The sequence below is a fragment of the Uloborus diversus genome, chromosome 9 (genome assembly GCF_026930045.1).
Source record: "Uloborus diversus isolate 005 chromosome 9, Udiv.v.3.1, whole genome shotgun sequence".
In the NCBI taxonomy this organism is placed as follows: Eukaryota; Metazoa; Arthropoda; class Arachnida; order Araneae; family Uloboridae; genus Uloborus; species Uloborus diversus.
The window spans coordinates 7264964-7290093 of NC_072739.1; the positions used below are offsets into that span (position 1 = coordinate 7264964).

Here is a 25130-nt window from a genome sequence, read left to right on the forward strand (position 1 = left end):
GCATTTTAAAACTGTCCGAAAAACCTGTACTATTATATAAAAATATTATTAATGCATTTAATAAAATTGCAAACAACACTTGGATAATTTATATTAAAAAAAAAAATTTAACTCATATTTCTTGTAAAAAGTAGCAACTGACAAGCTTACTAATTTTTTGAATGTACATCATTACCATGAAAAATGTTGATGATAGTAAAGATACTAATAAAATATCTACTAATTGAATTATGGAAATCTTTTTGAAACACCATCAAAATTTGACAGAAAATAAATAAATGGTTCTTTTAGTTCACTTGGCTTTCTGAAAGCTTTTTATAAAATCAGGTAGCCTACTCTAAATGTCTGGTATAATCACTCAAACTGCATTTGAATTATTGTACAAGATTTTCTTTAACTAGTTCGGAAAGTAATATTGAATATCTTGAGTTGGCAAACATATACGCATAACATTTACTACTCATTATTAAAAAAAAAAAAAAAAAAACTTGCAATTTGATCACTTCCAGGTCTTTGTTTGAAAATTAATACAAGTATCTTTGTTCTTTATACATTGTATTCATTTAGCAATACAATTAGGCAAAACGTTTTTATATACAAATTGGTAAATACTTAAGAGTATTTTAACAGTTTTAAGAACTTCAATGGAAAATTTAAAGAAAAAAAAACTATTTAAAATTATACCTATTTGCAGCGAATTACATAGTCAAATTGCAGACATTCAACAGAAAATAGCACACAATATTTCAAAACTGACAGAGAGCAAAGAAATTCATTCAAGTGAAACTGGAAGTTTATTTTTCATTATGATTTATTTTACCCCATGCGCTTTATGATATTGTTAATTTTTTTTTATCTACCTGCTTTACTCACTGCTAAAGTAATTGTCTCTTTCATATTTTAATTTTCTTATCGGCTGCCAATTACCTTTCTCAATGTAATTTTTATTCTTTTCATAAAGTTCTATTACTTTTCCTTCTGATTCTTTCATTTTTTTTTCTTTTTGATAACATATATTTACTCTTGCTTTGACAAATATCAAAATAAAGTTTAAAAGCATGTGGGGAAGGGAGGGGGGGGGGGATCTTATAAGTTTTATATTTTATTTGAAAAAAGAAAGATAAAATTAAATAATTAATGACTATCCATTTCTGTACCTGAGAAGTAAAGGGTAACTAAGTCACAAAAATAATGTCCAGGATATTAGTTCAAGTTATAATTATGTGATGATTTGTAATACTGGATTGTCATTTATGGCTTTAATAAAATAAAAATTTGTTTTCCAAAATCTTAAGTGTTCTATACCTCTGAATAGAGTATGAAAAATTGGTATGATGATGCTTAAATTCTAATTTGAAAATAATCAAGTACCTTTTGCTTCCCAAGTACATAATTAACATTTAGTGTTGTCTCCAAAACAAGTAACAATACTAATAATTAAATAATAGCTAAAATGAAGCTAAAAATACACAAAACTACAGTATAACCTCGATTTAACGACTGTCAAGGGCCAGAAAAAGAAATCGTTAAATGAAGGATATCGTTAAATCGAGAAGCATAGACATTTAATACAGTCAAATCCAGACCAATGAAATGTATCATTAAATTGAGGACATCGTTAAATCAGGTATCGTTAAATCAAAGTTATACAGTATTAAAATTAAAATAATAATAATAATAATAATCAGTTTGAATTAGCAACTACTCAAAAATTCCAAACTTTCAAAATAAATGAAATGTTTACACGATGCGAAAGGATTGAGATTTAAAACAGGGTATTTAACAAAGCTCTTTCCAAATTGAGCAGTTACCACAAGGGTGCCCATATAGGGGGCAAGTGGGGGCTCAAGCCCCCCCCCCCCTCCTTAGAAATTAGAACTTTCTTGCTTTTAGTACTTTTTTCTTCGCAAAAATGTAAACATTTCTTCTCCAGCCATTAATGAATAACTTATTAAACATGTCAAATTTTAATATCTCTATTCTGTACTGAAATTGGTTTCTATGGGGAAAATATACGCTTAAACCATGGGGAAAATGTGTGAGCCCCCCCCTAAAACTTTTCGTATGGGCGCCCTTGAGTTACCATATCTCTCAATTCATAAAATTTTACAAAATAATATATTATTATAACAATCAAGATAAAACGGAGGGAAAAAAATGTTGGCTGAGCCTACAAGATCCTTACTTCGATGCAATTACTGCAAAGGATGCATTCACAGTTTGGATGACAAGACAGATTATATTCAGGTAGGTCTTCTAAGCAAATTGTGCAAGGATGCCATTGGACGGGCCCTTGCACATTGGTCAGATCCGAATTGAAACTAGATGAAGAATTACCGGTTAAATCCACACCCACATCTTGAGCCTTATTTACAGAAGTACCAGAAGTTTTCATGCCGAAAGAGTCCCAAGTTTCAAAGATATTTGGCTCTTGGAATTGGCAACCACTCGGGAGAGCTATGACATCTTTTTTCGTGTCGGCAAAATTTAGTGGAATTGCATTCGAGCTCTTTGAAGCATCAGAGTTCATTTCACACATCTTACCAACTTCAAAAGCATAAATAGACCTGGTAGAATCATTCACCCTGCGAATGGACTGATTTTCATCCTGTAATGAAGGATATTGAAAGTTTTTTCACAATATTTTAAGACTAAGCACACACAGGGAAACATAAAAAAAGGAGCAAGGAGAGGTTGAGAGGTTTTGTTGCAATGCAACAAATTTAGATATTTCTATAACTGGACAGTAACAACATGTCAAGTTTTTTTTTTATATATTTATTTAAAGCAATAGTACTTAGATATACATTTAATATATTATTATGAATTCACCAAAACAATTGAATAAATGAAAGAATGACAAATAGAAACTTTGGAGAAAATGAAAAGTCAACTGCAAATTAGAAACTACATTCATTAGGCCGATTCTTTATGCTGCCGTGCTAAACGCAAAAGTTGTATCTGCAGCAGGGGCGTGCACAGAAATTTTGGAGCCCGTTACAAATGATTTTTCCGGGCCCCCTCCATATTGTTTACCCCAATATTTCAAGCCCAGTTTAAAAAATATTGGGCCCCCTTCAGGCTCGGGCCGACAGGTGTCCCTTCTCCCTCCCCCCCCTCCCCCTGCACGCCCCTAATCTGCAGCCAAGTTCAAAATTATGAATTGCCGTTTAATGTTTTGTGCCTCCATGCATTTGAGTCAGGTGCAACTTTTTCTGAATTATTTTTAAAATATTTCCCCATCGACAAATAAACATAAAACATTGTACTTCGGAAAAATATGTTACAAAGAATTACCTGGTGGCCGTAACTCAATTTTGATAAAAAGTGCAGATACGACTATTGTGCTTAGCATGGCAGAATGGTTCTCATTAGTTCCCTGGCCTCCCAATACCTACTAGCTAAATAGTTACTTAGTAGTGCGGGGCACAGTAGTAAGTGCTGTGCATCAGGGTTCGAAAATATCATAATATTTTCGAAAATATCTAAAATATCATAATATTTTCAAAAATATCTAAAATATCATGATATTTACGAAAATATCTAAAATATCTGATATTTCGACATAGATTGGATATTTTGATACACATCCGAAATTTTCAATAAGTTAAACTAAAGTCTTCAAAATAGTAAATGCATCCTCAAATCACACTTGATTTTCTTATACAGTAGAAGACCGTTATAACGCCGACCTGTATAATGCAATTCTCTATAAACCGCACTACTTTTTAGAAGTAAACAATAGGTTTTGAAGTTTAAAAAATCCCTCTGTTTTGCTTTGCAAACATAAAAATTGTTAGGCAAATTAAATTTTGAAAGTTTTTCATCTTTCTATCTTATTTCAAAACTTTTAAATTGAAAATTAGTACTCATGGTAAACAGAAAATACCAGATGGCTCTTGAAAAATGCAGCTGTTATGCAAACCATGAAGCTTGCAGAAGTGCAGGATTTTGATTGTGAAACATATTTGTGAATAACTAATTTTAATATTGGTGCTTTAATACTCATTGCAGATAAAACTCATTCTGAAGTGCTAATATATAGATATATTCTGAATATTAGTTTCAAAAATTGTGAAATGATCTATATAACGCAAAAACCTGCATAACGCAAAAGCTCTGGTCCCAAGGTGTGCGTTATAACGGTCTTCTACTGTATAATAATTATAATATGTAGACTTAAAATTAAGGTTTCTTTCATTATTTATATTTAATATTTCGTTTTATATTTCTCTCAATTTTAATGGAGCTAATTCAGCATTAGCTGTTTTACTCATTTTTCTTCTGTTAGCTACTTTTACAGTTATATGATATGTGTAACAATATGTATTAGTCCGTGCGCAGTCATAAGACATTTTCTTTCTTTTTGGTAATGTTTAATATTTAATTAGGCACTTTTAATATGAATTAAAATTGTTACATTACTATTAAATTTATGAATATAAAACATAAGTAAAAAAGGAATATTGTATTACTTTGTTATATTAATGATGTATTAATACATCATAAAAATATAATACATAACTTTTTGTTTATTTTTACTGATAAATAAACAATATTACTATGATTAATATACTTTTTATATTGAAAATACCGTTGTTGAAAAAATAAATATCGAAAATATCATGATAATTTCAAAATAAATATCGGATATATATATCGTGATATATATCACGATATATATCGACTGATATATATCGGCGAACCCCCTGCTGTGCATATTAGTATTACATCCTCTCCACAAAAAGAGGAGTTTTGATTTTCGAGGATGCCAATTTTGAAAAGATAATTGAATAGGAAATCATGTTCAGTGGCAAGTCTAAATAAGGCAACTCTAGTTCTTTCTTGTGTTATATACAGACATGAGATATTTGAAATTTTTCATTCCTTATTTTCAATTTCACTTAGTTTTCTTTTTTCATATTGCAAATAAATTTTTCTTTATTTAAATTTTAATATTGAATTGCAAGGTATTTTGTTATTGGAGAAATAACAATAAAATTTTGCATTGAAGAAATTTTCAGACTAAGCTTTTTCAATTAAATTTTATTTGTTTCAGCAAATAACTGTATAAAATTTAAACTCTTCCACTCAAAATAACCAAAGAATTTGTTTTCAACATTTACAAACTAAAGCTTGAATAGAAATTAATAATAATGAATGGAATTTGACTCATTAGACTTTTAACAAAGCTTAGTATTAATGGAAAATGGCAAGAGGGGGGGGGGGAATCCAATTCCAAGCACTACCAGAAGAACCAAAATGGAAAATAATAAAAGCTTTTAAAAAAACAAAATAATTTTTGAATTTTGTTTTCATCTGACAGGTAAATCAACGTGGTCATTGGAACTTTTTGGTAAGTTAAAAAATAATGTGGAAAAAAATCTAATTTGGGTTAATTTTTACAAAATTTTTTGTCAAGCTCAATCTCTTAAGGGTTTTTGATTTGTTAGCAGTTAAAAATAAATTTTCTTCATTATTTTAAAAAACAGAGAAAAATCATACTTAAGAGAGAAATTGGGAGACAACTTTAAAAAAGTGGGCAGTTCCACAAAAAAACAGTCTCACAGCAATTACTTGAGAGAGAATTACAAGAAACATACCAAAATTCTTGAAATGTGGTTTTCGAAGACTTCTGCAATGATGATGTCTTCTGTGGTGACATCTAGAAGTCTCTGTAAGGCTTCTCTTATTTTATTTACATGGTCAAATTTATTGATATTTACAAGGTACTGCATAGGGGAACTTCCATTGTTTTGTACAAAAGTAATCACTGAAAAATAGTTATAAAGATTTCAATTTATTTACAGTGACATTGCAAAATGAAAACAAATACAGTCGAACCCGGCTCTAGTGAACCCAGGATATAATGACCACCTGGTTGTAGCCAACCTTTTAAATGGTCCCAACTGAAGCCCTATGTCATTAATGTGTTTTTGAACACTTGTAATGATTACTAAACGCTAGAGAATCGGGTATAGCGATCTAAAAATTCTCAAAATTTTCAGCTTTTCTTAGTACTTGTCCCCCATAACAATGTTTGCACAGGCGAACACCTTCGGTGAAGACCCGGAGTGATCTTCACTAGAACACTCCTGTCCAAACCACATTCCTCGCCTATTGTTCCTCTGATAATTCTGTGAACTTCAAACAGATGGTAGCTAAATTAGGCATACAAAAAAAAAAAAAGAAAGAAAAGAAATTCTGCAGGGGATTAAGTTAAAGTTATTCTGAAATTGAAAGCAGCAAAAGCCTATTCTCAATCCGCAAGAATATTTTACTTTCTATACGTACTGTAGCCTCTATCTCACAAAATTGGAATTCTTAGACTGCTGTCAGTGTTTTGAGCATTTTTTTTTTATGACAGAAGCTAGAATAAACAAGTTGTAGATTTGTTTACAAGAGTTGACAGAAAAATTACATAAATGTACATAAAAGCTTGATACTAAAAATATTTTTAGTCCCATACTATGGATAAATTAAAGGCACATTTCTACAGTTTGTTTATAACGGTATAAAATAGTTGATACTAATATTTTACTTAATTTTATCCTAATCACTTTTGGAAATATTATATTCCAAATACATTCATTATTGAAGTATCTTAGCAAGTGTCTACTTTTTTTTTTTTTTTTTTTTTGGTTGAAAAATTGGATGTAGCGAGCCCTTGGTTATAACTATCGCTTAAGCCAGTCAACTGAAGGTTCGTTATAGTGGGATTGGACTAGTAAAATATTTCATGACATCACAAGTTTTAAAAAGTCTACTAGTTCAGAAATGTATTTGAAATCTAATTTTTAGACAACTCATTGCAATCACATTGTGTCAGTACTTTTGTTGTAAACAACTACTATTAATAATAAGAAAAGAAACAATTTATTTTGGAAACATTGCTGAATAAGAAAATGTGGGACAAAGTGAAATGGCGAAATATTTACCATGTTTTCAGTACCACTTATCTGGTAATTTTTTTAACTACGTGGTAACACATATAGGATACTCAAGTCAGGAAAAATTTATTTCAGAAGATCAAAGCATATGATAATATTACGTAATTTTCAAAAATTGGTCCTCATTTTGTAATATTTTGTTGTCTCATATTGCAATATTTTGTTCAAAATCTATTTTTGTTATTATAGAATGATCAAGTTCTTATTGTTAACATTAAAAAAAAAAATGTTTTGTTTAGTTGGTAAAGTGCATGCGGGACAAAGTAAAATACAGTAGAGTCTCAAAAATCCGATGTAATTGTGGCTCACACCACCTTGGATTACTGAAAACTCGGATTATCTGGAAAATTATTTAGACTACATAAGGACATGCACTGTTTACTTCCTTCTGCTATAAAAATAATATGTGTCCTCGTAAAATTTATCACTCACAAATTTCAACATAAATGTGTTTTAATTAACACTAAACAAGTTTTGATTAGTTTTTTTTTCTTTCTACACGCACTTGTGTGTAGATTTGCAGGCAACCAAAAAATGCCCTTTGATAGTCATAGAACAAATTTGACGAGTTTTGTCGTCGTGAAATTTGTGTCTATTCCTGAGCTTATATGTACCTCACGTATAAAAAATCTTAAGGATAAAAAATTTTATACTATACAATTCAGACAACGTCAAGTTTTGGACTCGCTTTTTTAATCGCAGTCAGGAATTCCAAAAGAGCTGTTTGTTTATTCTTTGAGGCAAAACAATATGTTCTAATTTCAAGTTATTTTTTGTGCCAACCTACTTCCTACTTTCGGGACTCGGATTATCGAGACTCGACTGTAGTTCATTTTGTCAACCTTTTCAAATAATTATTAAATCACTAAGGTATATATTTACTAATTAATTCATTTGAATTCCTTTAATTATAAATTCACTTATTTGTTCATTCACTCACTATTTCATTCACTCATTTATTAATTCTTATATATTAATCAATTAATTTTCCAATTTATTCGTTGCTGTTTTTTTTTTACTTTCTATTCATTTATTTATTCATTATTTCAGTTACTCATGCCTTTGATCAAAAATATTTTTAATAATCAGATAGAAAATATTAAATCAAAAAAATATTTTATTTTTTACTTAGCTTCATAAAAAAAGGTAAAAATTTTCCACCTTTTATTTTAAAGGTACAAATTGACTTCAAAAGTTAATGTTTCAATGCAAATATTACAACAAAATAAATTAATTAGCGATTCTCAAAAAAATGTCCCATGCGTATTGCTAAGTTTTTTATTTTATTCAAGTAAGTATTAATTAAATATGAGATTAACTGTTATACTTTGATAGTATATTAAAGCATGTATTATTCTCCAACACCATTATTTTTGAAGGCTTTGGTTAGCTGGAAAAATTAAAAACTTAGCGTTACACACAGGACATTTTTCCAAGAAGAGCTCTAATAAGTATTTAGATATAGGTACACAATTTGAGAAACATTTCACATAAAATAATGACTAAATAAAGCAAAAGTTTAGGTCTTCAGTTAAAATTCAAGATAAGAAAAACAATACAGAAATAGGAAGTATTTGTTGCAAATTAAACTAAAACATAAGGAATTAATAAAAAAAGTGCCCAACATTTAGGTCAAAAATTGCAAACATGTGTATCATACAAACCTATTTGTCGTTCTAATGCATGAGGAAGGAATATAGGCAAGTACATAAAAGGTTCATACGTAATAGAATTATGCGAGCACTGAGAACAGACAACCTAAAATAGTATAAAGAAAAAAAAATTGTTTTTCAATCATCAGAAATTAGTATCATTTATCTTATGTACTAAGTCACTTACAGGCAAATACATAAAAAGATAAATGTATCATTAAACTATGAAAAACCATTAAAAACAGACATGAAATTTTGTAAACATTAAAACATTCAATTAGTAAAAATTGCCCTCATTTACTTATTTTCCAAAGTTTAAAAATGGTTATGAAACTACCCAGCATGTTCAATACAGTCAAATTGCTGCTTATTCGGAGTGGGGGGGGGGGGGAATGTAGAATTCTGAAGAAAAAAACTGCTCAGATTTATTATAGAAAATTATTTGAAACTCATACAGATTGAGTGCATGACATCACTCGTTTAGAGCTAGAGTCAATTTTCTTACATTGCTGAAATGACCTCCAAAGGGTCCCAAGCACGTTTCATCCTAATTAATCATTAACTTAAACATCAAAACTATAATTTAACTCTAAATATGTACCATTCCATCAATGGAACGAATTGCTAAAAATACTTTATAATCTTTGAATATATTTTACATTTTAAACACATGCAAATTGTGCATTGCATATTAATAGTACAGTAGACCTCTAATTATCCGAATCAATTCCGACCGGGTCCCTTTCGGACAATGAAAAATTCAGATAATTGGATCTTTTTTTCAAAAAAAGGATCTATTACAGTGAATAATGGTGAATCCTCATTACAAAAATGTTGGCGCTGTGCCCGCAAAAAAGTTGTAAGAAAAATTGCATAATGTAGCTAGAATCATTATTTTGTGAATCATAGTATGTTTCTGTCTTTACTTTATTTCCCTGAAATTCTGAAAGTGATTTAGATAATTGGAGTTCTACTGTACTATACACTCTATCGGGTGGGGAAAAAAAGAGGGTTCAAATAATTAATCTTAAATAAAGTTACTATAAATCCTTCAGCTAAATAAGCTTGGATAAAATCCTAAATTAAATGGTTTAACAAATTTTTCAAAGAGGAATAATTTTGTTGCAAGAACTCAAGCACATAAAAACTACTTACAGAACTCCTAAATTGTCCATGAAAAGTATCAACAATAATTGATTGATTGAGCAACTTGTATTGGTCCCAATGGTTATATGCTCTGCGGATCTCTTCCGCAAACAGGATGACGCGACACTCAGAATTCAGAGCATACAGCTCACTGGACTGACTCGAACCTTCTGAGCACTCATCACATGGCATTTGATCCATATCACTTGTATCCTCCTGTTCATTGAGAGGAGAATCTAAACTAGTGTCCATGTTTTCAATTTTCAATCGCTTATGGAGTGCGGAACAAGAGGAGGCCTGTTCGCCGTTTTCGAGTATTTTGTGCTTCTCATGAATAATGTTTGTGATTTTCACTCGCTTTATCCCACCTTGTTTAATGCCCAAGTCTACGATCTGGCCTAAGTTGTCTACCGTTTCCTGCAAGCGATTCGATTCATGCTTGGGGAATTTCTCACTATCAAATTTAAATAAATTATTCGTTTCATCTGACACTAGCACATTAGTGTTCAAAGTTTTTGTGTCTTTCACAAAATCCTCGATGCTAGGGATCTTTCGAGCAGCATTCAGTTTGTCTGCCAGCTCATTTTTTTCAGGTTTTTTATCTTTGTCGTTCAAAAGCAGTATATGATTTTTCTTTTCAGCTTTCAGTTTATGATTGCACAAGTTTTCATTTTCCAAGTTCAAAGAAACATCCAATTCATTCTTATTCAGTATTTTATCTAGTTTATTGTTGTTGATAAGCAGATCGGCCATTTTTTCAGTATTCCGCTCATAAATGGCGGCTTCCGCAAAGTCTTTCTTTTGAGAATGGTTTGAGTTTGTTTTGATATTGTTTGCAGCAGCAGTATCGCTCTGCATGTTGCCATCACACAAGGAATTTAAATCTGACTCTTCGCTCGTCATGGGAGCTAATTGATTTGTTTCTGTTTCTACTTTGTCTGTTATATCACAATGGTTTTCTTTTTGTTCGCAATCATATTTAGATTTGATAGTTTCACAAACGGTGTCTTTACAATTATTGAAAATAGAAGTTAATTGATCTGGTTTACTGGCTTTGTTGGCAGTGTTCAGTTCTTCATGCATTGTATCCAATAACAGTGCCAGAAACTCTTGACAGTCATGCTATAAAAAATTTTAAAAAATCATTTTAACACATATTGCATAGTAAAAACACATAACTAAATTTACAAAAAACTTTTAAATAGAGAGACCCAGAAAAGTTGAGAAAGAATTAACATGTTTAAACAATAACTGGGAATTAAACATTTTCATACATGTCTGAAAAAGTTTGATTTTTGGAATCACCCTTGTTTTATTCATTTTTTCTAAACATGCTAATTCATTAAATTTTTTAAATGAAAACCTGGTTTGAAGGAAAATGTTAAGCCTTGTTTTTCCTCTTCGAATACTAGATATGAGTTTTCTGGAAAATACTAAGAAAATTTTTAGAATATTTTCCAACTCTTTACACTATGAGGTTCTGTAAAACTCTCTGTATTAGAGGTTGCAAGAAGACAAATTGCTGATGCATCACATCATCAGCTATTGATGAACTGTTTTTACCAGTTTTCCTCGTTTAACAAAAAAAAGGGGGGGGGGGAATAAAGTTAAATAAATAGCAAAATCTAGAGCTATTGCTTGTAAACGTGCATCTAGCGAAAAAGTTGAAAAAAACAAATCAATAAATATCATGCATGTATCTTTGAGCAAAGAATTAGAAAAAAGTACTACATTTGGCAAAATATGATCCAAAATGACACCACATCTCTACCGAAAATGAAGAGACCAAACAATAATTGCATCGATATGCTTCATGATAGTTCTTCGGTTGCAACCCAAATACTGACCATCATGGGAATTCAGAGGGCTGCCTGCCTGAATATTAGTACAATTTACTACTGATAATTGCACAGAGAATAAAAATATGGTCATATACTTTTGTTCATTTAGTTATTGAATAGGGGGGTGGGGGATACAATTTTCCTCCATTTATTCCCCCACAAGAAAACTTAAGACTAATTTTAACAAGCAATAGTGGGTTTACTTTAATATTCTAAGAAGTTTGAGGTCGCAGATTATTCTTTAATTGTGGTGTAAAAAAAAAGATAAAAGATACCAAGTAATGGTTCTACCAGAGAAACTTGACAGTGTGCTTTGCAAATGCCCAAGAGAGTTCTACTTACATGGAACATAACGCCATCACTCAGTCATCGTACACTTTAAAACTTCTGGCTTGCATGACTACCAAATTAAATTTAAAACTAGCTGTGTCGCTCAGCTTTGCACGGTCTACCTCGAAAATAAAAGTTATGTCAAGTGACGCATGTTCAACAATCAAGCTTGAACAAAAACAAAAAACAGTAAAATTTTGGGGCAGATTACGGCAAAATAACCAAAAAGTAAACATTTTAAATCCTCCGATTACAAGAAAAGCTTTTGAAATCAAAGCCAGAATTTTATTTGTTTATATGAGAAAAAAAATGGCAACAGATCTTTCTTCTCAATGTTTTTCTTCAAAGCTACAAATTTTAATAAAAGCATTGTTGCGGAAAGTTGAGATGAAGCACTGAATAGTAATTTAAATGGAGGAAAGCATTCGAAAAATAGGGGTTTTATGTTGAAATCTCAGCATCATAATTAATAGTTTTTAATTGATATCTCCGCTAATTCATGTCAGAGGAAATACGTTAAATAGCTAAAAACAAAGACGGGAAAATTAGGATTCTATCGATACCTGGTTAGATGGTCAGTTCACTGGCACTCAGAAGAAGTAACTCAGACATAGATGAATACATACATAGATACATACGCTCAATTTTTAATTATACAAGATAACTGGCTGCACTTACTTGTCTGAAATTTTTGAACTGAGCATGCATGTTGCCGAAGCACTCCTTGAAGTCGCCCAGGTGCAAAGTACTGAACGTCCCACCCCACACTTTTCTCATTATTTCTGCAAACCTGAATGACAAAGTTCCTTTCACAAATGTCTCCAGATCTCTGTCAAGAAAATAATTTTTGAATATTTTGTTGTTTAAAAGACACTGTAGACCGGCATTCATGAAACAGGTGTTGCCTAAGTTACGAAGACCACAAACACCAGGGACAGCATGAGGATCTGGAATAAATAAATAAACAAAGATTAATTTTCAAATTTTTACTCCGCTAGTAACCCGAGTACAGAGTAGATGAAGATTAGAAATGAAAATGACCCAAGTCTACATTTTTCAGGAGAGCCAAAAAATGATATCACACCGAAGCACAGTTTATACGTTTTTCAAGGGACTGGTATGAAAAAACAATACAAATGAAAAAAATGCATAATAGGAATAGGTTAATGTGTATTAGACTCTGCAGGGACCAATTTAACCCTTAACAGGGGAGGTGCAATCTCACAGACCGCTCGAAAGCTCATCAGATCAACCTTATTTCATCTTCAGTCCGATTGAATGGTTTTTCCTAATAGCTTTTTGTTTTGTGATGCAATTGTATCTTAAGGCATTTGCATGAAGCTGTCTGTGAGACCGCACCTGACCTTCAATGTTACAATTTTCTGCAGTAGTAGACATGGCTCTTAACATTAGAAACCGCCGATATAGGTTCATTTAATTTTATCCCCGATGTGTGGAAGAGATGCAAAATATTGTAGCTGAGGTTGAGAGTTGCTTGAAATAGTTACAAACGTTACGCAATGATGTTCTAGGGACAATGAAGGCTGAATTATTCCTCGAAATACTACACAAAATACTAATAGTTAAAGGCTGTCAAAAATTTCCCGTAACGTGATATAACCAATTTTCTGGTACTAAAATGTTCTGCATATATTTAAGAACTAAAATGAAGTCATTAATAAATAATAGATTAGTTTTCATTATGAGTAGATAGTTATTTACTACAGCATATGATTTTCTCGAAAAATCTTAAGAATCTAGCAACATTTCCTTGGAAAAGGTATATTTCGATTAAAAATTCTAAAATATTTTTTCCCCTTGCTAATAAAAGTTCAAAGAACATCTGTGGGAAATTAGAGGAACATATCATAATTAGACGATTTTTTAAAAATTTGCAAATTGAGGGGTCTCTGACACCTTACGTCTCCTGTTACATCCTACTTCTTCACCTCCCCTGTTACGGGTTAAAAAAGGTATAATTGATAAAAAGGTATGAAAGAGAAACGTATAAACGGTGCTTCACTGTACTTGCATCTGATGCATACAAGTGCGACCTTTCGACACATTTCTGACATTTCATCACTGAAGTTTGCACCTTGGGATTTCCACTTAATTTAACTTCATCTTCAGGTCTTTCTTTTTCTTTTTTTTAAACAATTTTTGATTATTTTGGCACTTACCGGAAACCATATGTTAGTACAATAATAATAAATGTAAATAAGTAGTAACCAAAAGAGCATAGAGGAAAATGCTTAATTTACCCTCAGCCCCTCATGCCCCTGTTATGGAAATGGATTCTTAAAGTCTGACCACATTTAAGAAAAAAGATGTCAATTTTAGCTATAAATGGACTTTTAAGGTAAAATAACAATAACCCCTGTTAGTGCCTCAAAATCCTCATTTTTATTTTGAACACTTATAACCAACACCAAAATTTCATGTTATTTGTAAGTTATATATTCCTTCATGAAATCAATCTTTACTTTTTCCTGATGAATAAGTTTCTTCTATGAAACACATTGACAACATTTTTTGCATTTTATTTTGAGAAAATTCAGTAGACAAGCTAAATAAATCTCTAATTAATTTGTGCACTGATAATTTATTTTCATTTTAATAAGTACATATTAGAATAGACTCTTACCGATTGCATCCCACTCAAATGAGCTCTGAGATTCAAATTCTGAGTATGGTCCATATATAGGCAGTGCTGGATGGAGATAGTAAAAAAAAAAAACATTATAAATAGAAAGCAATTATACAAATACAAATGATTCAAAATAGTTTCTAATAGCTTTTGATGCTAAAATTTGGATGCAAAAGTTAAGTCTCATTCAAATCAAGCCCTTCATTTAGAGGGGGGCCAATTGCCCCTTCCTCCCTCAGGCTTTGAAAAAATGAATGTTTTTACAGATAAGCTGGCATGGTTTTTACATTTTTCTGGTAAAACTTGCATTTTTTTGCTCCCTGGAAAAGTCCAAAAGGAGGCCAAAAGGGATCCAAAAGCCGGCGGCTCAGTTCAAGATGTCTCAGCAAATGTATGGCGGATAAACCAACATAGCTCATGTGTTTCAGCATAGAGAGGATTTTCTCCAGTTTTGGATTGATCTTTTCTAAATTTAGAAATGAACTTGGTCTTCAAAGCTTCAAACCTGTTATTTTGTTAACACATGTCATGAGGGAAAAGATTTATAATGGAACTAAATACAATATATATATATATGTGTGTGTTAACTAAAGATATCTATGTTATATATGTAACCGTTAAAGTATATAATGCCGTTATATTTTGTAGAATACCTAGTTATTCTTTGAAATAACTAGGTATTCTATAAATTAACCAATGATAGACAATTAAAATGAAAAGGAAGCAATTTATCTAATCTATGCAGCATATAAATTGTATTTATGGAAATGTACCATAAAATCATTTGTTACAACAAGTATTACTAAAATGACACTCGGAATTACGAATAAAATTATTTCTAAAACAAAAACATATTTCTGTTGACACACTGGGTTTAACACGAACATTTTGGGGGTAACACAGGGGTGGAAAGTAAATGTATTTGTCGTACATGATATATGATATATATTATTTTAACTTTAACGAGCTTCTGATCGTTATTCTATGAAATAACTAGTTAAACCATGAAATACAAGAGAATTTTACACTTGAATGGACACGATCAGTTATTCCATGAAATAACTAAGTATTCTATAAAATAACGGATTTCATACTTTAACGGTAACATATACGTTGATTTTTAAAATATATTGCTATTTATAATATTATTTATTCTATAAGAATAGCTCTTTTATTCTATAGAGAAGCAACTTGTTGAATCAAAATAATGTTTAGGATTTTTTATAGCACATCATTTCAAAAATCTAAAACAGCCAAAAAACTTTTTTTAGTGCATGAAATCAAAATTTATAAAACTAAAGATCATCTGTTAAGGTAATTTTGTGGGCAGTATTAAAGTTTTTAGACATAAAATTAAGTTACTGACAATTATATCAAATAGAGGTTTCTTACATGATCGTAAAAACCGTGGTGAAAACTGGATAGAATCACCAACTGCCAAAAACTTGCCAAACATGTACCGTTTACTTTATTCGAGAAGTTACATTGATGTTTAGTAATTTCAGGGCATTCTTATACTACATAATATACACGTTGAATTCAATGCATATTGAAATATACTGAATATATATCAAAATGACAATTTTCATTGAAAGTTTGCACATAGCACCAACAATTTTAAGATTTTAGAGGACCAAAATAGCTTTGAGATAACTAAAAAGCAGGGTTGCCAACACTGGAGAAACAACTTGGAGCACCTGTGGTGATTTTGAGGAGCATTTTGAAATTTTGCGGAGCAACTCGGTATTTCGCATTAAATTTAATAAAAAAACTAAAACCACTTATCCAAAGTTGTTTTTGAGCTTTAAAAAAAATTCTGAAAAAAAAAAAAATAAAATAGAACCAACTTCAAAATTGCTCTAAAAAGTGAAAAATAATTTTATTCTTTAAACACCATCGATAATACTTTTAAACATAATGCTTGAAGTTGGCGTAAAAACAAAAAGTTAAATCCAGTGTAACCATGCTTCGTTCATATTTATTTCAGAAAATCATCCAAAGTTATTAACGAAACATTTATATTGTTACTCAAATATGCTGTCATTAATGCATAATGTATGTGGTAGTGAAGAAACTGGGCCTGGTTCAATTTATAGTTGAGTTGTGGCTGTGAATGATTTTATCTATCGTTTTTGCATCAACTTCAAACATTGTGTTTAAAAGTATTATCGATGGTGTTTAAAGAATAAAATTATTTTTCACTTTTTAAAGCAATTTTGAAGTCGGTTCTATTTTTTTTTTTTTTTTTTCAAAATTTTTTTTATTTCATTCTTTTTAGTGTAAATGCATTTCAGAAATGTTAAGAATTTATCATACCGAAACTTCACCTTAATTTTTTTCATAAAAATGCTCCATACTAAAAAAAAACTAAAAACACGCCTAAAACTTTAAGCGATTGACACTAAAAATCTATCTTTGTTCCTCCTTGGAATTCATTTGTGTGTTGACTTAATTATAACCATTTGAATTTTATGTTTTCCCTAACTAATTTACAGTTCACAGAATACAAGTTGCTTGTGATGCAATCCTGTATCTCCTTACTTAGCCTCAATCATCTGTTATTGGCATAGATGATAATGATAAAAATACTACTATATATATATATGAGGCAAACCTAATCTAGTAGCATTATGAAGGCTAAGCAAATCTTAAGCACTGCATTACCTCGCTTCCACATTAGGTTTACCCTCCCCCACTATAGAGCAATGACACTAAAGAAACTTGATGCTTGCTTCAGAGAAGCCTTCATTCAAAATTATCACTACAATTACTATTAATGTTACTGTTGTATGGCACCAAACTTTTGTAACAATGGGTTTTATATTTAATCATTTAATAGGGAAATTGCATGAAATTTACTGCTTTTTGACCATAACTTTTTTTCCTAAGGAACAAGTATGGCCAAACAAAGTAATGGGACCTAAGTTGAGCCATCCCTTATCCATTAAAAAAAGAATCATCAAAATCGGTCGACTAGGTGAGACACAGTGAGTGGACAAACAAAAAAAAAAAAAAACATACATACGGTATGAACTGATAACCGCCTCCTTTTTGAAGTCAGTTAAAAATCATTTTATGCACTAGCTTCTTCTTCTTCTTCGCTGGTGCAACAGCCTGCTGCATGCTCTTGAAGTCTTTCGCACCTAACCCTATCCCCTGCAATGACCCTCCATCAGTTCACTCCTACTACTTTTAAGTCCTTTTCTACCCCATCCAGCCATCTGCAGGGGGTCTCTCCCTCTTCGGCGTTTTCCTTCAATGTTGGAGAAGACGACTCTTTTTTGTGGGAATGCATCTGCATATCAAAATATGTGGCCAGCCACCTAATGTGCGATGCCTTTATAACCTTTAAGATGTTAGGTTCACCATACTTTTTGTAAATTTAATGCTTATAAGCTCTTCTCCAACAGTTATCTTGTTTTATTGGTCTGAAAATTTTTCTTAAAATTTCTCTCAAAAATCAATAAAAGCTCTTCCCTGTTGACAGCCCAACATTCACTTCCATACAGGAAAACAGGTCTCATTAATGTTTTATATAGAATTATTTTAGTTTTAATGCTAATGTAATTTGAATTTAATTGGTTTTTAAGGCCTTAGAAGCACTTATTATGCTTGAAAACGCTCGGCTGGGAAATGCAGAGCAAAAGAACTTCTTTGCGGAGCTGCAGAGTTTCCCTATTTTTGCGGAGCAGTTAGCAACCCTGCAAGCTTAATTTAATATTTTTTAAATTCCAAATGAGTTCAGAATTGTAAAACAAAACAACAAATGATTTGAAAGATAGCCATTAAAAATATTAGTTGAATATATTTTCATATGTGAAAGCAAATTACCAGAATCATCATTGTCCATGGATGGAATATCAAAAGTTTCAGGCGAGGGATTGATGTCTGACAGGCAGTCCATTACATTTGTGTTCGAAAAAACATTATCACTGCAGGAATTCAAAATTTCCAGGTTGTCCAAGTTAGACAAATCTTCTATTCCATCTTTTCCAAGTGTAGTGTCATCATCACTTTCATTAAAAACAAGCGAATAAGATTATAAAGCATAATTAAAAATGACATTAGCAATATGACAATGAAAATTACTTTATACACAGTAAAGAAGATACATAAAATATTAATTCCCTATTGATATAAAGAGCAGTGGTGCCCCCCCCCCCCCCAAAAAAAAAAAATGTTGCAAAGACTCCCAAAGAACAAGAGCCCCTCCAAAAAAATATGAGAAAAATACTCAACCCCCTCCCCCCCCCCACTAAAAATTTTAATGCTGCAGTCTACACCATGACCACTCCTAGGTGGGCACTCTTGATAAGCACAGCATTGCAGATCAAAAAAAAAAACTAAAAAATTTACACTGAAGGGTGCATCAGCTAGAGTCAAAAATGCACCAGTAAGCTTGGTTTTGTATTAGTAAACTGATTAAAAGACAAAATTTTAGCAACAATGACCAGCGCTGTATTTAGGGGGGGGGGGGAGAAGCTAGCGAATGATGATCCTCAAAATATTTCACTTATATTTGTACAAATAAGGCTAATTTGATGTAAATCGATTTCACACCACCTTTCTACTGAAAAACAAAACAAATGTGCTTTTAGTATTGAAGCTGGCTAAGTAATTTAAATCGACTTTTTTTGGCCTAATAAGAACCCATGCCATGATGAATATTACAGCCTAGTTACATAGCATTTTAAAGAGTGTACCTGGGTTTTTGATTGTGTCCCAAACCATCTTCTACACAAATATTTAGCTAAACAAGACACTTGCAGCTTTACGTGGGATACAAGCCCCTGGCACAGATTCATTTAGGAAAATAATTGAAAATAAATATGTAGGTCAAAAATTATCAACTTGAACAATGATTTTAGGTGAAATCTCATTAATACGGACATTTGAAGACAAGTATTAAAATTCTTTTGATAAAATTTATGTGGTTTAAAATTTCCAATTCTTCTCACAAAATGTTTAAATTTGCATCAATGTGAAAGTTTTCATGAAACTGATTAAAATGTTACTTACCATAAGCTACTAGTTGGCAGTGGATCTTCAACCATTGTTATTAATGCAGGATCTGCATCTATGCCATTGCCTGGAGCTGAATCGATGCAGTCCATGACTAGAGTAAACATGAGAAAAGGTTTAACATTTATTAAACATTTCAACTTAATTCTTTTTAATATTAGTGAAATATCTGCATAAGTTGTACACAAAATGTGATCTACCACCAAGGGCTGATCTAGAAATTTTTCAAGGAGAGGATGGTTGATTTTTTAACTTACCTCTTACTTTGTATCCGATTTACACATTTCAGGGGGGGGGGGGGGCTGCTACATTATTTTTATCACAAACAACTAAAATTTAGAGATTTTTCCAAGGAATTCCATGTACTTCTTTCTTTTTTTGTTGAAAGAGGTATTCCAAAAATTATGTTTTAGAACTCCAATTTCGTAATGATTTCAGGGAAATGTTTTAAAACTCCTTATCATTGAAGATCGTCTGAAATTGAGCTTTTTCTGAAACTAAGTTACGGAAAACTACCCCCCCCCCCCCCAAAGGAAAGTCACAGAACCCTTTTTTTTTCTTTACACTACCAGGTCTACAATCACATCATCAAAACTAATTATGCAAAAAATGGCCTCTGGCTTCCAAACTCTTCTTCTAAACATCACCAAAGATCATCAGAAACTAACTTCTTAGAACTTCAATTCTGGAAAGTTTTCAAGAGGGAGATTAAAGCCCCATTCTTCTCCTAACACCATCAAAGAAGGTCTACACTTGCGTTTTAGGAATTCATAAGAATTGCCCGTGCAGGGTTCCTCAAGGGTGGGCCAATCGTCCCTCCCTTGTATCCTTCCTTACCTACAGGCCCGACTCCTGGGGTAGGCGACCAAGGCGTCCACCTAGGGCGGCAGATTTTAAAGGCGGTAAATGTCGAAGTTGAAACATTTTTTTAAAGTATGAATATTAGGCGTTATAAGGTTCACTCCTGAAGGGGGGGGGGGGGGAAGAGCGTACCAGTGCTTGGATGGGTATGCAAAACATAGTTCGGAATTTAACTGGAAATTCAACTTAATTTTAAAGGGGGCTATTGCATGACTTCTAATTCTTTTGAAATTATCAATATCTTTCAGTACCAAAATATGCACTACTTTAATGTTAAAAAAGATAATTTAAAGTGCGTACCAATGCTTGGATATGCAAAACCCAGCTTGGAATTTAACTAGAAACTCACTTCAATTTTAAGCACTTCACTATTCTTTTTATTTTATTAATACAGTAGTATACCTTTATAACGCCAATCTATATAACACAATTCTCCAGACCCTCCCCCAGGATTGGGCGGGAGGACGCCGTGCCCAACTTGCCCTTTGATTCTTAGAACGCGCCCAACTTGCCGTTTTATCGGTAAAACGGCGCCCTAATTGCCTTTTTGTTCATGAATTGGCATCCTTTGGATTTAAGATTTTTATTAGAAAAAGGAAGGAGCCAGTGTCCCTTTCCATTGTTTTCCTACAATGACTTTCTTCTAAGTGAAAATAGCGGACATCCGCCCCTCCCCCTCGCCTCCCAACTAGGATTGCCATTGAGCTGACTATCAGAAAAGCATGCCTTCCATTATCAGTTACCACAAGGGATAAAAAGTGGCCTACTGGGCATTGTAGAGACTTAACAATGTTCTTCCAAGGACCTTTCACTTTTGGGAACACTACTGATAAGCCACTGCTGAATTCCCAGAATCATTTCCTTGCTCCTTGCCACAGGGCTTTGCATCACCCTTTATTTAATAATGGAGGGCTGTAGCGAAGAATACAGGCTGTCATCCTTCCTCCTTATCGCTTCATGACAAGGGAAGTGTTTCTTTGTCCAATTGACATGTACCTGTATGTTAAGAAAATTCTACTTCTCTTCCAGCCAGATAAACGTTAAGTTAGCCCTGCATTTTATAATCTTTCAATCAAATTCATATTTTTAATCGCGCTTTTCCATTTTGAATTAGAATTAAGTAGGTGCAGTGGAGCGCCACAAATCCACTGACCTAAAATCCGCGCCTTTTTTTTCCCTGCACTGCGAATTTAATCTTTTTTTTAATTTTATTTCAGTCTAAAATAATCAAAATCAATTATTTGCTGAAACAGCTGTTTTAGCGGATAATATGTTCTGTTTTATCATTATGCATTATACGCACACTGATAATTTTTTGGTCCGAAAAATGCGTTTGTATTTTTGCTCAGTTTTCTTCATATTGTGTACTACTCAAAAAATGAGAAATATCGAAAACTGAAAGCAGATGCTAAAAGATTGCTGCAGATTAACGGCAAAACGCTAATATTTCGCGTGACACGTGGCATCAAAGAAACACAAAAATACAAAGAATTCAGCATGTAAAAGTCAAATGTGGATGATTTTGGACATTTCAAATGAAAACAAATGACTTTTGGCTATTGAAAATAAATACTAAGTGCTTTCAAACTGGTGCTGTTTATTGGTTTTTGTTTCCTTATGGTGGTGGTTACTCCAAGAGCAATTATTACTTTTGGATTTAAAAGTCTTAAGTTACAGCTAGTAACAGCTGAAAGAATTAGTTTTCCGCAACCCTTTATAGTTAATTCTTTTTTTTTTCAATTTAGAAACCAAAACTAGAAATTATAAAAAAAAAGCAGAATGTCCAAATTTTCAGATCATAATTTGTTTTACTTGTGTATCTGCTTACAAAACATTATTTAGCCACAAGCAGAAACTTACTTTATATATTCACTAGTGATACCCGCACGGCTTTGCCCGTAATAGAAAAATCAAAAGGTCTTTTGGTTCGCCTGTATATTTACAAATAATGTATGGTGAATTTTCTCGCCAGATGGCTTGTACCCATCTTACGGTTCCACGTTATGATAATTTCGTATCTCGCCAATTGGCTAGTGCCCATGTTACGGTTCCACGTTATGATAACTTTGTAATTTACTCGTCCATCTTATGATTTTTTTTTTCTTAAAATTGGAATAGAAAAAGAACCACATCGAATTTTTGAAAAATAGCTTCGAGGTGCACACCCCCATGCTACATACTAACTTTGTGCCAAATTTCATGAAAATCGGCCAAACGGTTTAGGCGCTATGCACGTCACAGACATCCTACAGACATCCTCCGGACAGAGAGACTTTCAGCTTTATTATTAGTAAAGATTGTTTAGATATTGGTAAATCAGTTGTTTTACTTAAACAAGCACTTCTTGCTTAAAGAAATTCTAACCAAATGTTTGTGACATCTCAAAGTACTTTGCGGTAACTAATGTAAGTCTAATTCATGTTAAAGTGTGTCGTTGGGGAAAGTTATTATGTACATAATTCATCAAAATCTTAAGAGAAACCTGAGTTAAGCTGTTAGATTTGCATCACTTACCACTCACATGCTCTCAAAAACAGCCTTAGCAAAATTTTGTACTGTTTTCTCTCCTTTTTTTTTCTTTCCTTTTTCTAGCAGATGCTAAAAATCTTATGGCTTTTAGTTGCTTTCTTTTTTTAACCCCCTACCCCTTCTCCAATTTTTAGTCCCAATCGCCTTCTTTGAAAATGATTATAAACTATTCAAATGTCCTAGGAAGTAATTCCTTAATGTTTCGAAGTTTTTATTGTTGCGACAGTAAGACATTTGAACCCAGGAATAACAGTAATATCCTACGACTATATCCACTATGCTTTGAAGCTATAATTAATATGCCTTTTAGTTTCGAAAAACTGCCCTTATCTCAAAAAAGTGCCCGTTTTTGAAAAACAGCACCCTGCCCTTTTTTAATCCTGGCGGAAGCTCTGATTCTCTATAAACTGCAGAACTTTGCAGAAGTAAACAATAGGTTTTAAAGTCTAAAAAATCCCTCTAACAGTTTCAAAATTTGTGAAATGCCCTATGTAACGCAAAAACCTGAATAACGCAAAAGCTCTGGTCCCAAGGTGTGAACGGTCTTCTATGGTATATTATTTTATATTATTATTTTTAATATTCTTCAATGGGAGGGGGGGCAAATTAATATCACCTAAGGTGGCAGAAGTACTAGAACCGGCCCTGCTTGCCTACCACCTGTCAATGCAGTCTACAACTGGAGAAATTAAGGAGCCTTGGATCAATCCAAAGAAATTTATTTTGGGCTTAACTCAAAGTCAAAAATACAACATTTTTCTAGTTTGAATTTTTACTATATTTATTTGAACAGTATTTTAAGTTCATTTAAAAGAATTTGTTTTTCATAGAAAATAGGCCAACCTCCTTAGCACATTTTATATAATCATGCATCAATCACTTTGAAATTATTTTAGGTTCACTATTTCTTAATAATTTCTAAAGAGTGAACATTACGTGAAGCATAGAGCGTTTAGAGAGAGACAAAATAAGTACAAAGCAATTTTTCCCCAGAGGTCCCACCCTCCTCAAACATATCGAAGACTGCACATAATACATGACCCTTATTTTCAGGACTTTTGAGTGAGAGTTAGACTGATTCTTAGATAATCCGAGAGTCAGAGTTGCTAAAAATTATCAGCATTTGTTAGAGAGAAAAATTACTTACAGCCTCAATTAATTATATTTATTACATAAACTTGAACATTCAGAAATACATAGTCGTTATTTTCTAAAAATATTATGAAATTAACACCGAAATTAGTACTCAGTTAGTGGATTGGCCTAAGAGAACTAGAAGTTTAAGACAATAAACTTAGAATGTAAAGAAGTCACACAAAATGATAAATTGCACAAATAGTAACCAAATATGAAAATAATACTAGCATAATTCATTAAAAACGTTGGGAGCATATGAAAGTCGGTAACTGTGCCTTTAGCGAGAAAAAAAAAAAAAAAAATTGCGCACCATTTTTCATGCTTCACATGCACATGATGAAAAGAATTCCTCTAGAATATAATGGGAAAATATTCATTCATTTTTCTGAATTATAGTTTTTGCCTCAGAACAAAGTCTTATAACGTAGACGTCAAAATTACCAACACAATGAAAGCCAAAAAATAATCCATAAAAAAATGCCCGACTTCCAAAAATAAGCATACAAAAGTTATGACCTAATAATTAAGGATGTCAGGGAGTTCTCGCAACAGACATTGAAAAACGTACTGTAAATATAAACCAAAATTATATCATATTGCGTCAAAACAAAAGATTAAAACAAATCACAATGCAATAGACAGAAAGATCAAGAATTTTTCTAGTGGGATAATGCAAATAGGAATAACCTCATAATCGAACGAACAGTTATGAAAACAGTAAATTACAATGTTAAATGCATTCCATAAACTAAAACTATTTTTAGGATTGAGATAGTTAAATAAACACCTTTCAGTATGAGTTCCTATTTGAACAGAACTTTAAATCCTTTCTAAACATTCACTACTCGGTCGCGCAAATCGCAACTAGTGAATGTTGCCAAATTTCCATGCCATATTAGCCATCATTTCACAACATTACTGTCCAGCGTTCACCTACTTTTTTTGAGGAAAAAATATTGAAATAGCTTTAAATAACTCATACTGAAGTTTTGAGGAAATGAATAAGCTTGTTGAA

The 25130-nt window shown here is 32.1% G+C and overlaps 1 protein-coding gene across 1 annotated transcript in view; it reads right to left on the reverse strand.

Annotated features, from left to right (window-relative positions):
- LOC129229457 (uncharacterized) overlaps nucleotides 1-24951 on the reverse strand; it is a 37864-nt gene extending 12913 nt beyond the window's left edge. Inside the window, exons 1-9 of the mRNA XM_054863770.1 lie at nucleotides 24903-24951; nucleotides 19586-19682; nucleotides 18398-18579; nucleotides 14564-14629; nucleotides 12598-12866; nucleotides 9758-10870; nucleotides 8615-8708; nucleotides 5604-5773; nucleotides 2186-2608 (exon numbers count right to left, since the gene is read on the reverse strand). Of these exons, the coding sequence (XP_054719745.1) occupies nucleotides 2186-2608; nucleotides 5604-5773; nucleotides 8615-8708; nucleotides 9758-10870; nucleotides 12598-12866; nucleotides 14564-14629; nucleotides 18398-18579; nucleotides 19586-19680 (2412 nt within the window). The 5' untranslated portion in view covers nucleotides 19681-19682; nucleotides 24903-24951. The remainder of the gene's footprint in view (nucleotides 1-2185; nucleotides 2609-5603; nucleotides 5774-8614; nucleotides 8709-9757; nucleotides 10871-12597; nucleotides 12867-14563; nucleotides 14630-18397; nucleotides 18580-19585; nucleotides 19683-24902) is intronic.
- Nucleotides 24952-25130: the final 179 nt, after the last annotated feature.